A 13,519-nucleotide genomic window follows, 5' to 3' on the forward strand; every position below is an offset into this window, starting at 1 on the left:
TAACTAATACTTTATATATATTTTTTATGAAAAATTTTACTCTTTCTACACACATTTTACTTTTCAGAATCGCGATTCCGTATTCGTGACAGTTTAGTAAAATGTAAGTTCCACAACTATGGAGCATTTACTGTATTATCACAAAATGCGAATGCAATAGATATAGTCCGCAGAATACATATATAGCAGCATTATACAAAATCTACATTCTTACAGAAAATATATAACATATTTACAAGCATATCTGACGTGCAAATACGCCAGCATAAGAGTGGATTTATACAGTGCCTCACAACTCGCGATCTTTATAATAAAGTTTTACTGGATTAATAAAATGATATGATAGGCCAACAATTGCTATGTTGAGTGTGAATTGATATTTTTTTCTGAAAATTCTGCAATATCACGATCCCAATTATCGTTTATAAATATGTCGACGATATAAATACCTTTAAAGAGTACAAGATCCTCAGGATCGAATATAATCATGTATCTATAATTGTAGCTGAAAAATAGAAGAGTTTAAGACCAAAATATCTGAAAAAAAAAAAAAAAAGAATATTTGGACTTCTGCTCTGTACAGGCACGAAATTTGTAACATATTCGTACGAGGTTCGTACGCTGTTTGATTCTTAAACTAATCCGAGAAAGTACAAAAGTCTATTAAATGCAAAATGTTTCTCGAAAATTATAAATAATATATGTATCAATATATCACAATACGAAGATGCCTGAAGCTTCCTATAGTTTGCTATAAGTCTATGCCGTCGCGGGAATACGAAACACGTGTTCCCAACGTAAGTCTTTCGCTCTATATACGTATATTTATAAAAAGACTTCGCTAAGAACGAAGTAGCTGCGATATTAATTTTGATGTAGGAATAAAAAAAATTCCTATCTTATAACGTAATCTTGATAATTCATTTCATTACACGAATGACGAAAAACCAGGAAGCGGCGCTCTCGATCTGGCCATGTTATTCATGATGATCTGACCGCCATTCAGACTGACAACCGCGCTGCCTTCCGGCTCGGAGTCCGTGTATGATGAATAGTTTCGGACGGGTTTCTGCCGTTTCCACGATTGTCTTAACGAGTCGTTGACGTTCGCATAGTGATTCACGAAGGAATGTGGATCGGATTGCACACTCTCGTTCTCGCTCTCAGAACCCTGTGAAATAAAAATGAGATTGAGATGAGATCACGTTGTCAGAGATGCGTTTTGCCATACATTTTACGAAGACTCACCTGAGAATCGGTAGAACTAATTTCGGAGGGTTTCTCTGTGACACTACTGTCGTCAGGATTCTCATCATATCCCTTGAGGCTCTCTTCATCGCTGTGATAGGCGACCGACGCTGGAGAAGGCCTAGGAGGCGATTTGCCCAGCATAGTGGGTGGCGGAGGATGCATTACCTTTCGGGCCAATGTATTTCTTTTACCCAGAGTGCCACTTGCTGCATTAACGGCACTACCTCCACCCTGACGTGACCTGTACAATTCTAAATCCGATTCTTGCCTGTCATCCGCGTCCATCGCCATCGACTCTTCCAGAGTCTTTTGTGCCTCTTCTATAGTATAATTATTAATATATAAATTATATGTCACAAATTGTAGATAAGTGATCTACTAACATAATTTGATTTTTCATAGGAATTAATTTATATGCACATTAAACTCAACTTACGTTTATATTTGTAGCTTTTACTCTTCACGCATAATACTGCTATGACCATAATGATAATTATAATTGATATTGCGGCTAAAGTAACCATGAACCAGGTCTGTCTGTAAAATGGCCTGTGTTGTAGATATGCGTATTCCAGGTATAGTTTCGATGGTGTCAAAATCTAGTAAAATGATTCCATTAATAAAATATGTTAGCTCGCAATAGATTATGTGTCTTCAAATAAATAAATGTATGTATGAAAGTGTAACATTAAAATAATGAATATACACAAAGTAAATTTAATGTTCAAATGAATAATCATTTTTTTTTTAATAGACTTTTTTAATAGACTTACTGTTTCGGTAGAATATGCTGGATAACTGATTCCATAACGATTGTATGATATTACTCTGAACAAATACGATGTGGACGGCAGTAAATTTTGATAAGACACGGTATATTCAGTCAGTGGTCCATTACTGGTACGAACTATTGTCTGCCAGCGCGAATCATCTACAATTACATACATAATAAATATATGTTATAATTTTTGAAATAGCAAAGGAAAAAGTTTTCCCTTTCCGGAAAACACATTATTTTGTTTTTACATATATATATGTATAATCGAATTCTTTTATACGGAATATCCCATTTGTACAACATGATTTTTCAATGCCAGATTCTTGAATCAATTTGGAATCGACTTTTCCTCGAAATTGTCATTCCAATATATCTCTCAATTAAATAAATAAATCAAATTTTGTAAAAGATCAACTTTATATAATTTATTTATTATAATAAAAAAATTACTGTATATTCTTTTTCTAAACTAAAATTATAAAATATAACTAGCTTATATTATAAATTATATTATTATATTATGAATTATAGAATTTTGATTGTAATTATAATATAATATTTAGCTGTTAATGTTTTGGAATCCTAAAAAGTATAATTTCGCTATTCATTTTTTCTTTTAATTTGTTAGAAATCCTCCACTTTCATCACTCAAGTTTAGCGTTAATAGCGTTTTTCTTAAGGAAAAGTTGATTTCAAATTAGCCAAAGAATGTTATAAAAAATAATACGATAGAAGTAAGACATTATGTATAACAAATAAGTAGGAGCTCGTATTAGTCTGATGATTATTTTAATACTTTGAGTGCCGGCCATTTTCTGTGTGAAATGTTTTGAAGAATAACATCGGTATTTTTGGTTTTGCTATTATACGACATATGGGAAATACCGTGTGTGCACACATCTGCACGCCAAAATGTTAAAAACGAGATTAATTGTAGGGAAGGGGAGGCTAAATAACAAAAACTGTGGCGTTACCAATGGACAGTACAACAAATCACGCTAGTATAATCAATCATTTCTTTGTCAGAATGATATAGACAATCATGTTATAGCGCTACATGAAGTTAATATATTTTCAGTAAAATCCTGCTTGAACATATAAAATGGATTTCTGGCGATGTCATGCTATGACATTATCATGCAAATTATTGGAATTTTCGAACGACCATGGTACGTGGTACACATAGTAGTATATACAACGGACTGTCAAAAGCGATATTATTACGCTAACAGGGATCTTACTATCAAAACCATCTAAATGCAATGACTGATGCTCAGCATAATTACGTGTGTTGACACTTACAATGCTGCCATTCTTCCATCGCTATACAGTTATAAAAAAGACGGTATTAGTGTTAGCAGAACCGCTAGTCGAGTTGGACGCAAATGTAAAATAATATGATGATATTACGCTGAATTTATTAAAAAAAAAAATATATATATATATATATATATTGTATATTTTTATTTTGTGAAATTGCAACTCCCACAAATGCTCTCGATACAATCAAAATTTATTTCATAAACTAATTATAATAAAAGAAATTAATCGCATTACATTTTGTATTTTCTATTGCAATTTCGATAAATAAAGTAAAATATTAAAAAATTTTGAACAGGTGCTATAAGAGATTTTTTAAACTCCTTTGAAATAAATATAAACGATCGTGTATAAAGATCATATATTTACCTTTACGACGAGTTTCGATGTAGTAACCCAGTATAGGACCTTTGCCGGAAGCACCATTGGTCCATTGCAGTTCCACACTAGAGACTGTCTTGGTCACGCCGAGATTGCTGGGCTCCATCGGCGAACCTTCTTGCGGACCAGTTGTAACATTGCCAGATATCGGCGGTCCGAAGTCGATCGTCTGCGCGCGAACCATGAAAGTATACGTCACTTCCTCTTCCAGCGGTTGAATAAGAAGACTCGTCTCCGTCACTTTTTGTTTAACTTGTTTACTAAAACCTTAGATAAAACGTTAACAAGTTAGCAAAAAGATAAATATGAAATATATCATAATTAAATCTTTGCAAAGTGAGTTTAATATATGTATGAACTTTTCTCAGAATAAAATTAACGTGTCATAAAAAACAATATTTGAGTATATATTAATTAAAGCGCAATATTCGGACGATAATAAAAAAAGACGAAATTAAAAAAATAATAATAGTTAATAAAAGAATAACTAAAAAATGTAAAGTTAAATTCTTAACGTTAAATAATTTTTTTTAATACTTTGATTTGTCTTACGATCATTTTGCTCTGCAGTTTCATAAGTAACGATGTAACCAACTATCTCGCCATTGCGTAACTTCGGAGGGTTCCAAGAAACGCGCAAGCTGGTCATGGTAATTTCGTTAAATTGCAAATGATATGGTGGTCCTGGTATATCCTGCAATTACGTTGAATACCGTTTATAAACATGTGTTTTTATCGAAAAAAACATTAACACTGAACATTGCTATTATCATAGAATATTTACGACATAATATATCTAAGAAAATTACCTGTTTCGTTCTCACAGTAATTGGCGGAGATCGTGGACCATCTCCGGCCGGATTAAACGCTAAAACTTGTATGCGATATTCTGTATACTTGTCAAGAAAGACTAAGTTGTGCGTCAAACAAGACGCTGGAACGACTTCTATCTCTTCTTCCTGTTTTTTCTCTAAATCTTGAGGAGAATCAGTTACTAAATAAAAAATCTGCAATAAAATCGAGAATATTATAATAAACACATAAAATTAATAAAGATCAACTTATAACGATTAATCTATTACTAAATACGCAAAATAAAAATATGAATTTATCGCGATTATAATCTATTATTGAATTCATAAAAAGTATATCAAAATATATATATATATATGTATATAAAGTAATCTATTACTAATGTAACTGAGCGAAATTATTTTATTACCTTATATCCTAATAAATCGCCGTTTTGCATATTAGCTTGAGGAGGTTTCCAATGCAAATGAACCTCAGTAGAAGAAATAGGCTCGGCTTTTAGATGCTGGGGTTCCCCCGTAGGAACTGCCTCTCCCACGTACACAGTGACTGGTGGACTCGGTGGACCCTCACCTTCTGAATTAAATGGAAGCACTACAATCTCGTAATATCGATCTTCTGTTAAGTCGCTTAAGACCATTTTGGTTTGCTGCAACAAGAATGAATTGTGTTAACTATATTAAATTTATAAAATACTGCAAATTAATCTCAATATATTATATTATAAAATTTAAACAAAATTTGACATATAAGAAAGAGATATCTATACACACTTTAATTCCTAGAATCTCTTCTTTCGGCGTCGCCTGAAGAGGTGTTGGGAAATCCGATACCGGCTGATAAACAACACGGTAACCACCAGTTTCGTAATCACCACTCCAATGTACCTCGTCGATCATGTTCCAATGAACCTCAACACTGGATGTTGTTATTGGGACAACTTTCAGGCCGGTGACGCCCTTTGATGGCGCTATAAAAATGTAATATTTTTGCTAATGTTAATTTCAATTTTCAATTTCTGATTTTTAATTTTTCTAAATATTTCCTTTTTAATATTTCATTGAGAGTTTCATATTATTTTATCTTTAATATATACCTGCAGGCAGAGTTTGTACTTGAGCAGACTCACTGCTCCATTCTGATGGACCTATATCGTTGGTAGCTTGAATGCGAAATTGATAGTGTGTGTAAGGCTTTAAATTATTAGCCGTGTAAGACGTCAGAATGGGTTCCACTCTTTCGGGAATAATTTGGAATGGTCCAGAATTTTCTGACTGTTGCACTGTGTAATATCTATCGGAGCAAAAAGAGAGATTAATATGCAGTTTAATAGGTAATATGCAGTTTAATAGAAATAATCCCAATAAGCAAGAAAAATGTTACCTTAATGGTGCAAAACCGTCTCTACCTGGTGTCCAGCTAAACGTTATCTGACGACTCTGAATCTGTGACTTACTCACTTGCGGTACCGATGGTGCTTGAGGACGTTCTCTATTGTTCGTGGTAAATACAAGCGCGTAAGCTGTTTTACCCCAACCCAATTTCGTTTGTGCCGTTACAGAGAACATATAATACTTTTCGGACTTGAGTTCGGTGGCTCTGCAATTGGCAAAATTATAGCGATATTTATTCAAAAACTTATTTATTTGTTATATATAATCCTAATACATCTCAATCTAGAAGGAGATTTATTATTTAAATGTTGAGAGAGTTTATAAAATTTCAGCGAGATGGATAAATATATAAGAAGAAATCTTTGTACCTGAATGTTCTATCTGACGCTGGAAATTCTCTAGAAAAAGGAGAATCTTGGCTGTTGTTTAAGTTAAACATAACTTTGTATGCAAGAATCTCCCCGTTAGGATCCTCTGGTGTGTCCCAGATAATACGCGCTGTGGTTAAACTCACATCAGGAAAAGATACATTAGATGGTGGACCAGGAGCTATGAAACAAAATCGAATATATTATAACGATATCATGGAATCTTATTTTATTTTTGTTTAGCTTTGCATTGTATGTTTTATATATATTTCACATGTATATAAAACAATAGATTTAATAAATAACATACAATTATATGATTAAAGTATAATCTATAACACAACTCGACTATTATCGTTAGAAAAGGTTCAATTGCAATAAGTACACTTACTGTCTTCGAAGGTCTGGACTCTCACGGGTGGAGTGCTCAGCGCTCCATCACCAAGTCTTGTGTAGGCTAAAACCTGTACATGATACTGGACGAACTTGCGAAGTTCCGTTAAAGTGGTTGTGAAAGTGGTATTGCTGGGAATGTTCTTGTACTGAAAAGTTGATCTGGAATTCGCACCGTAATATACCTTAAAGCCTTCAATCTGTCCATTTTGATGTTCTACAGGTACGTCACCCCATCGCACCAGAATAGTCGTAGAGGAAGTTGCGTTTGCTTCTACGTTTATCGGTCCCAGGGAAGGAACTAAAAGATATTATATATATTTGTAAAGCTTACAAAATTGTATGTAGAAAACATTTAAAAGTGATTTTATGTCATCTGTTTCGCAACGTTTGAGTTTTAACAATATAAAATAATTAAATTAATATCAAATCAATTTTTAGAAATATACATTAAACACTCTGATATCTTTCAAAAATCTAAAATAACTATATTCGAAAAATTGCTTCTTAGAATTGGTTCCTTTTTGATTAATTATGTTCAATTATGTTTAAAAGATTCACCTGATTCACGAGTTCGTTCAATAGCCTTTGGACTCGCTGCTGAAGAGCCAACATCATTGAATGCTTGCATCACTATTTCATAATCAGCAAACTCCTCCATATTTTCCAAAATGTACGAGTTTGCAGTATGATCCTCGATAATACTACTCTTCGATATGTTCGATCGTACTTCCGTATAAGTAACATTGTATCCTCGTGGATTTCCGTACCATTCTATTTGTTGCAATGGCTGCAGAAAACAGTATAACTCTTATACATATATTATACATATAATTTATATAGTATAATCTATGTATGTTATACCATACAATATCTTTAATTGATATTCTTAGTAGTGATTAATAAAAAAATTATATTTTTTACATAACGATTCAACAACGATACTTACGATCCATCTAACGCGTAATTCGGTAGCACTCATCGCGCGAACTGTGACGTTTTTTGGAGGATGCGAGGGTGGTGCCTGAATCGTCTGAAACTCTTTGGTCGGTTCAGAGGGTTCTGAAGCACCGACGACGTTATTTGCGATCAAACGAAGCTTGTATTGCATGAAAGGAGTCAAACCGTCAACGGTAATCGTACTAGCGTCGGGATCGGATACTTCGTATATAGTGTACCACGTCGAGTTTCGTGCCGTTTGTGCCTAAAAAATTGATAGTAATGCACATATTACTTCTTCTGATTTATTTTCTATCTTCTATCCATCACATCGAATCTCGTATGTCTTGAAAATAAATTTTACAAAATACTTTAACGTAATACTTTTCGAGCCTTGAAAGAGAGCAAACAGATATATTTGATATAAATTTTGTTTCAAGAGAATTTTCATTAGTTTAAAAATTGTATTATGTATAAATATGCAATAAATAATCTCTTTTTTTAAAGAAAGCATTGATATAGATTAATTAACCTGCACTGTCCACTTCGTGATGGATGAATTTCCATCAAATCCTGGCGTGAACTGCAACACAATGGAGAACGCGTCTATGTTGGATAACGCTAACTTCGTGGGTGGTTCTGGTAACACCGGTTCGACGCCTGATTGTATGGTCGCTATTTTTGATTTGCCAGATCCAACTGATGTCCAAGCAGTTACTTCAAACTTGTAGTGAGTCAATGCCTAAGAAAAACCAAAATAAGAAATAGTCATTTAATCCTTTAAGTTATCTTTTTTATAACTTCTAATTTTTAGACTTTTCATTATATTTCTTTTATAATTTCTACTTAAAATCGATGATTACCTGAAGATGTTCTACTTTAATCGATAACACATCAGCCGTGAAGTTCTCGACGCGCAAAGAATCCGGAATGTCTTTAATCATGTATTTCAGTTGATAATATGTCAGTATTCCGTTGGTCTCTTTGGGAGGACACCATTTAACTGTTAGCGCACGATCACTGATATCTTCAAATTGTAGATTCTCCACTTCTTCAGGTACTAAAATCGTAATACATATATAAAGATAAATAATGTTTTTAATAATAAGTTTATCTTTACTAAATGAAAAACCAGAAAATACACATTAAAGAAATTATCTTTTAATTAGAAAATACGTAGCGTAATTAATTAATTCTTAACTAGTTATTGTAAATAAACGTACCGTCTTCACAAGTGCGAATTTCGACAGGCGAGCTCCTTTCACCGTCACCTGGATCGGTGAAGCAGAGCACCGTGATATTATACAAAGTGTATTTTCTTAAACCTATCATAATAGCGTTCTGCTCGGCGAGCGGATCGAATAAACTTGGCGGCACAGTCATCGATTTATATTCAGTCGCATCTGTAAAATTGTCGCCAATCCAGGCTTGCAATTTGTATCCCTGATTAATCCCATTGATCTTCTGAGGATTCGGTGGTTTCCACCAAACTTTTACCGCTGTTGAATTAATTGCTTTTGCTTTCACGTTTGTGGGAGGTGCTTCTGGGACTAAAAAATTATTTATCTTTAACTGATTTATAACATTCATTAAAATAATAATAATAAATATTCTAATTCCTAACGTGAATTTACCTCCTTCCTTGGTTTTTATTTGCAAGCCCTTTGAATATATACCCACACCTTTCTCATTGTAAGCCGCTATTTGCACTTCATAATCTTTCCATGTGATTAAATCTGTAATGAGATAATTTCTTTGCGCTTCATTGGTGATATTTTGTATCGTCCATGGGCTATCATTATATCCGAAAAGCGTATATCTCAATATATATCCTAAGATATGGCCATTTCGGTATTCTTCTAATGGAGGTTGCCATTGCGTTATTATTTCCGATGATGAACGTGCTGAGCCGACGAAGCCAATGGGCGGACCACTAGGCGCTAAAAATAAAAATAAAACGTTAAATGAAGTGGAATGTCAACATACACGTCAGAAATTGAGCTATAAATTTGCCTATATTTTAGTGAAAATACAACAAAAACATATTATATTGTTATATTTCCTATTATAATCACTTGATTAATTTTCCTAATCACTTACGTTCTTGGGGTAGAACAACGATATTGCTAGCTGCTGACGATGGACCTTCACCAACGCTATTCTCGGCACTAACACGAAATTGATAAGACGCCGCGGCTTTCAAATTATTCAACAATATCCATCGACTGGTAGCGGATACATTATCACGTTCGGTAATCCAATTTAATATTGGGTCGTGTATTGGTCCTATTTGCAATATAACAGTAAATTATATTTTTTATATTATAGAGATATAAAAAATATAATATCGACTTACATTCAATCAAAAATTTGTAGTATTTTTCATACATATATGATAACAACTCACAATTACGTTAAAAAATATATATATTAGAAAATATAAATATAACTAATATATTTAACTTAATTATTATATTTATGAAATTTACATTTTAAATTTATTTTTTGATTTATATTACATTTATAAAATTTACATTTAAATTTTTATATTTGAAGACTACACTTACCTAGATCGGATACCTCTCGTCTCTGGACTATAAATTTTTTTGTAGGACTATTGCCGTCGAAGCCGGGCACCCATGTGACATTAATCGTGCGCGGCGAGATTCTCTCGACCCGCGTGGCCACGACGTTGATCGGTGGGAACGGCAATTCGATCACGCTCAGACGAGCAGATCGCGTTTCGTTGCCACCTGGTGACACTACGGAGCATGTATACTCGCCCACATCGGAAGCTCGAACGGTAACAATCTCGAGAGTGCCATCTGACCGCATTTTCACTCTTTGACTCGCTTGCGTATTTATTACTCTGTAATAACGTACAGAACGTACAGAACGTATCATTTTAAGATTTTTAAGCGTCGGAAAAGTCACCAGAATCTCGTGATTTTCCTGACATTATAAATCAATAATTTAATTGATAAATTTAATAAAAACTCTGCATAATGTGAATAATTCTTAAATATTTTAAGTAGATCAGATTTTAATTAATTCGCTGTTTCAAAAAATAATACCAGATACATTAAAAAAATTTATTAAATTTTTGATCTCTAAACTTTAAATTGATATTATTTGCATATATAATATTTCTCTTTATACGTACTGTCCATTATGAAACCATGCCATATCGTATACGATGCTGGGATCGTTCGAAATTTTACACTGCAATTCAGCGGTACGCCCGAGAAGCACAGACGTATCAACAGGTGGATGGATAATTTGAGTCCGAACTGTAATAGATGCAGATTATATACAACAGACTGCACAATGCATTTGTCACCAAAGTTCGAGCAAAAAACCGATTTCTGACTTAAGAAAAATGATTCCATAATTCGCTCGATTTTTATTTCTAAATATTGTCAATAATCACCCATAACAATTAAGTATGCCGATCCATTGACAGAACCGGCTTCGTTCGCGCGGATGCAAGTATATTTTCCTGCATCGTACGGTTTCACCGCTGCAATTAAAAGATCCCCGTTGTCCAAGACTTGTACTCTCCCAGCGATTTCCACAGACATTGTATCTGCAATTAAATGTAAACATTTGTTACATTTAATTGCATTTGTAAATGCGCATTTGGTAATAATATTAATCTTTGTATATCTTAATTTTTAAAAATCATATATATATATATATATATATATATATATATATATAAAACTATACAAGTGAATTAAAATTTTATAACATATTTATATTATATACATATTATATACATATTTATATTATATTTATATTATATACATATACATAAAAATATAAAAAATATAAAGATACAATTGCTTTGATTTAATTACCGTTATAATACCAAGTGACATTTGGCTTAGGCGCTGCGATCGCATTGCAACTTAGAGTTGCATCTTTGCCGTCTAATACTGTTAAATTCTGTGGTCCGTTTTCCATTATCGGTCCAGATGCTGTAAATTACAGACAAAAGTTTCGTCATTAACGTTAAATCTCTATATCTAATGTTTTTTCACAACGTGCAAATGAAAAAAGGGGTGATCAATCGTCGCTTGCAATGTATTAAACCCATCTGTAATTCTCACCTCTTCTCTATTTCTTTATGTTGATTCCAATACAAGCTTATGTTTTAAGCATAACACAAACACATATTTAATAGCAAAACTACGCAAACTTAGAATTAAGTACATAAGTACATAAATGCCATATAAAATAAATCACTAAATACTAAATATTAATAGTATTTATCGTGAAACATCCAGAAACAAAATCTTATTAAAGGAAATATATCCCTAATATATATAGGGAAATAGGACGTGCGTGTCAGTATTACTTGCAATGTCGCAGACGCGTGCTAAGAATAATTACATCAAAATCGACAAATCGTTTCGTTAAAAAATTTTTTTCTTTAAAAATCGTACGGCATTCATTCTATAATATAGAAAAACACTATAAACTATATGTATACAATTAAAATTAATAATCATTAAATATAAGAAGGCACAATTAATCAATGTCTTGCGCTAAAATTCTATAAACATGGAGTAATAATAAATGTTCTAAAACGCTGATATTCAACATAGTGCTATTTGTCTTATTAGAGCTATGCAAAAATTTGCTAGAAGCAAAAATCGTGAAGTGAAATTTATACGCAGTCTTCAAGCATGTGCCGAAAATTATAATGGAAAAGAAAAGTGTGGAAATCTCGCTACATTATTCTTACTGTTTGGATATTGAGAGAACATAAAACGGCGATCAGACTGGCGGACTCTGACTACATTGTAGCCAGCCGCCCAGCGGGCAACTCTGTTTCTCAATCTGCTTCCTAATCCTTTTTCTGTGCCGCACACAAAAAATACGTCATTTATATTAACTCTGTTTGCGACATTATTACGCGAAGTGTCCGCGAAAAACGCGATTTCCTTTAAATAATATCTACAAAATATCTATATCTGTGTATAATTTGCCAATGTTACTATTAATATAGGAAATTATTTATGTTGTAATTTATATTATACCGATCAAAAAAGACAACGAATAGACAATATATAAATTTTAAATCCTTTGTATTCAAAACTGATTATATATTAGCAAGTATTTATGATATTTCTCATTTTTTCCCATCTTATAAAAGTCTTGATTTATAAAATAATAAAGATTATATGGTATTTAAAAAAAATAAATAAATTTTACGCGTGTTTTGCGAACACTCTGTGTATGGATTGGGTAATAATTTTTCACTATTTTTAAAATTCCGCGATATATTATGGAAACAATGAAAAATTGCTCACTTTTCGCTTTTAACCAGGTGTAACTAGATGATTCGCCAGCTTCGTTGGACGCGAGACACTGAAACATTCCCGAGTCATCCATACTTAATTTCTTAATTGTCAACGAGCCGTCTTCCTCCATTAAGTATCTGTAAAAATACGAGGACAATAATAAAAAATAAAATAAATAAAAATAAAATAAAAAAAAAGTAAAATAATTTTTGAATTTTGATTCCTTTTTAGACAAAACAGATTTAAATATTTAAATATTTTTTATAAAATATGTTCCAAATTTAATATACTTTACTTCATACAAATTATTCCTTATACGAATTTTTTAATATTACTACTATTACTACTATTACGAATTTTTAAATATTTGTATATTTTTTAATTTTAATTAATAAAAATATTTACTAGAATATATATAAGAAAATTTATTTATGACTGATAAATATCTGTTTCATGTACAATAATTATAATTTTAAATTTATAGGAAAAAGTTCTAATAGTTAAATAGTAATAATTAAAAGATTTTTCTTTTCCTCTCTCTCTCTCTCCCTCCCCCCCCCCCCCCCCCCCCCC

The 13,519-nt window shown here is 32.4% G+C and overlaps 1 protein-coding gene across 2 annotated transcripts in view; it reads right to left on the reverse strand.

Annotated features, from left to right (window-relative positions):
- Window positions 1-55: 55 nt before the first annotated feature.
- Window positions 56-13,519, reverse strand: part of LOC108693174 (protein sidekick) — a 39,907-nt gene continuing 26,443 nt past the window's right edge. Inside the window, exons 8-33 of one of the 2 annotated variants that reach the window (XM_018201984.1) lie at window positions 12,956-13,083; window positions 11,498-11,617; window positions 11,068-11,223; window positions 10,801-10,927; window positions 10,205-10,506; window positions 9,738-9,923; window positions 9,272-9,577; window positions 8,861-9,187; window positions 8,501-8,697; window positions 8,170-8,379; window positions 7,648-7,902; window positions 7,260-7,488; window positions 6,697-6,999; window positions 6,306-6,486; window positions 5,927-6,142; window positions 5,640-5,836; window positions 5,317-5,513; window positions 4,953-5,192; window positions 4,540-4,737; window positions 4,283-4,424; window positions 3,719-3,997; window positions 3,332-3,352; window positions 2,025-2,182; window positions 1,688-1,850; window positions 1,249-1,571; window positions 56-1,171 (exon numbers count right to left, since the gene is read on the reverse strand). In XM_018201984.1, the coding sequence (XP_018057473.1) occupies window positions 929-1,171; window positions 1,249-1,571; window positions 1,688-1,850; window positions 2,025-2,182; window positions 3,332-3,352; window positions 3,719-3,997; window positions 4,283-4,424; window positions 4,540-4,737; window positions 4,953-5,192; window positions 5,317-5,513; window positions 5,640-5,836; window positions 5,927-6,142; window positions 6,306-6,486; window positions 6,697-6,999; window positions 7,260-7,488; window positions 7,648-7,902; window positions 8,170-8,379; window positions 8,501-8,697; window positions 8,861-9,187; window positions 9,272-9,577; window positions 9,738-9,923; window positions 10,205-10,506; window positions 10,801-10,927; window positions 11,068-11,223; window positions 11,498-11,617; window positions 12,956-13,083 (5,404 nt within the window). In that variant the 3' untranslated portion in view covers window positions 56-928. The remainder of the gene's footprint in view (window positions 1,172-1,248; window positions 1,572-1,687; window positions 1,851-2,024; window positions 2,183-3,331; window positions 3,353-3,718; window positions 3,998-4,282; window positions 4,425-4,539; window positions 4,738-4,952; window positions 5,193-5,316; window positions 5,514-5,639; window positions 5,837-5,926; window positions 6,143-6,305; window positions 6,487-6,696; window positions 7,000-7,259; window positions 7,489-7,647; window positions 7,903-8,169; window positions 8,380-8,500; window positions 8,698-8,860; window positions 9,188-9,271; window positions 9,578-9,737; window positions 9,924-10,204; window positions 10,507-10,800; window positions 10,928-11,067; window positions 11,224-11,497; window positions 11,618-12,955; window positions 13,084-13,519) is intronic. The other variant, XM_018201983.1, reaches the window with a different exon arrangement.

Source organism: Atta colombica, unplaced genomic scaffold (assembly GCF_001594045.1).
Source record: "Atta colombica isolate Treedump-2 unplaced genomic scaffold, Acol1.0 scaffold88, whole genome shotgun sequence".
Classification (NCBI taxonomy): Eukaryota; Metazoa; Arthropoda; class Insecta; order Hymenoptera; family Formicidae; genus Atta; species Atta colombica.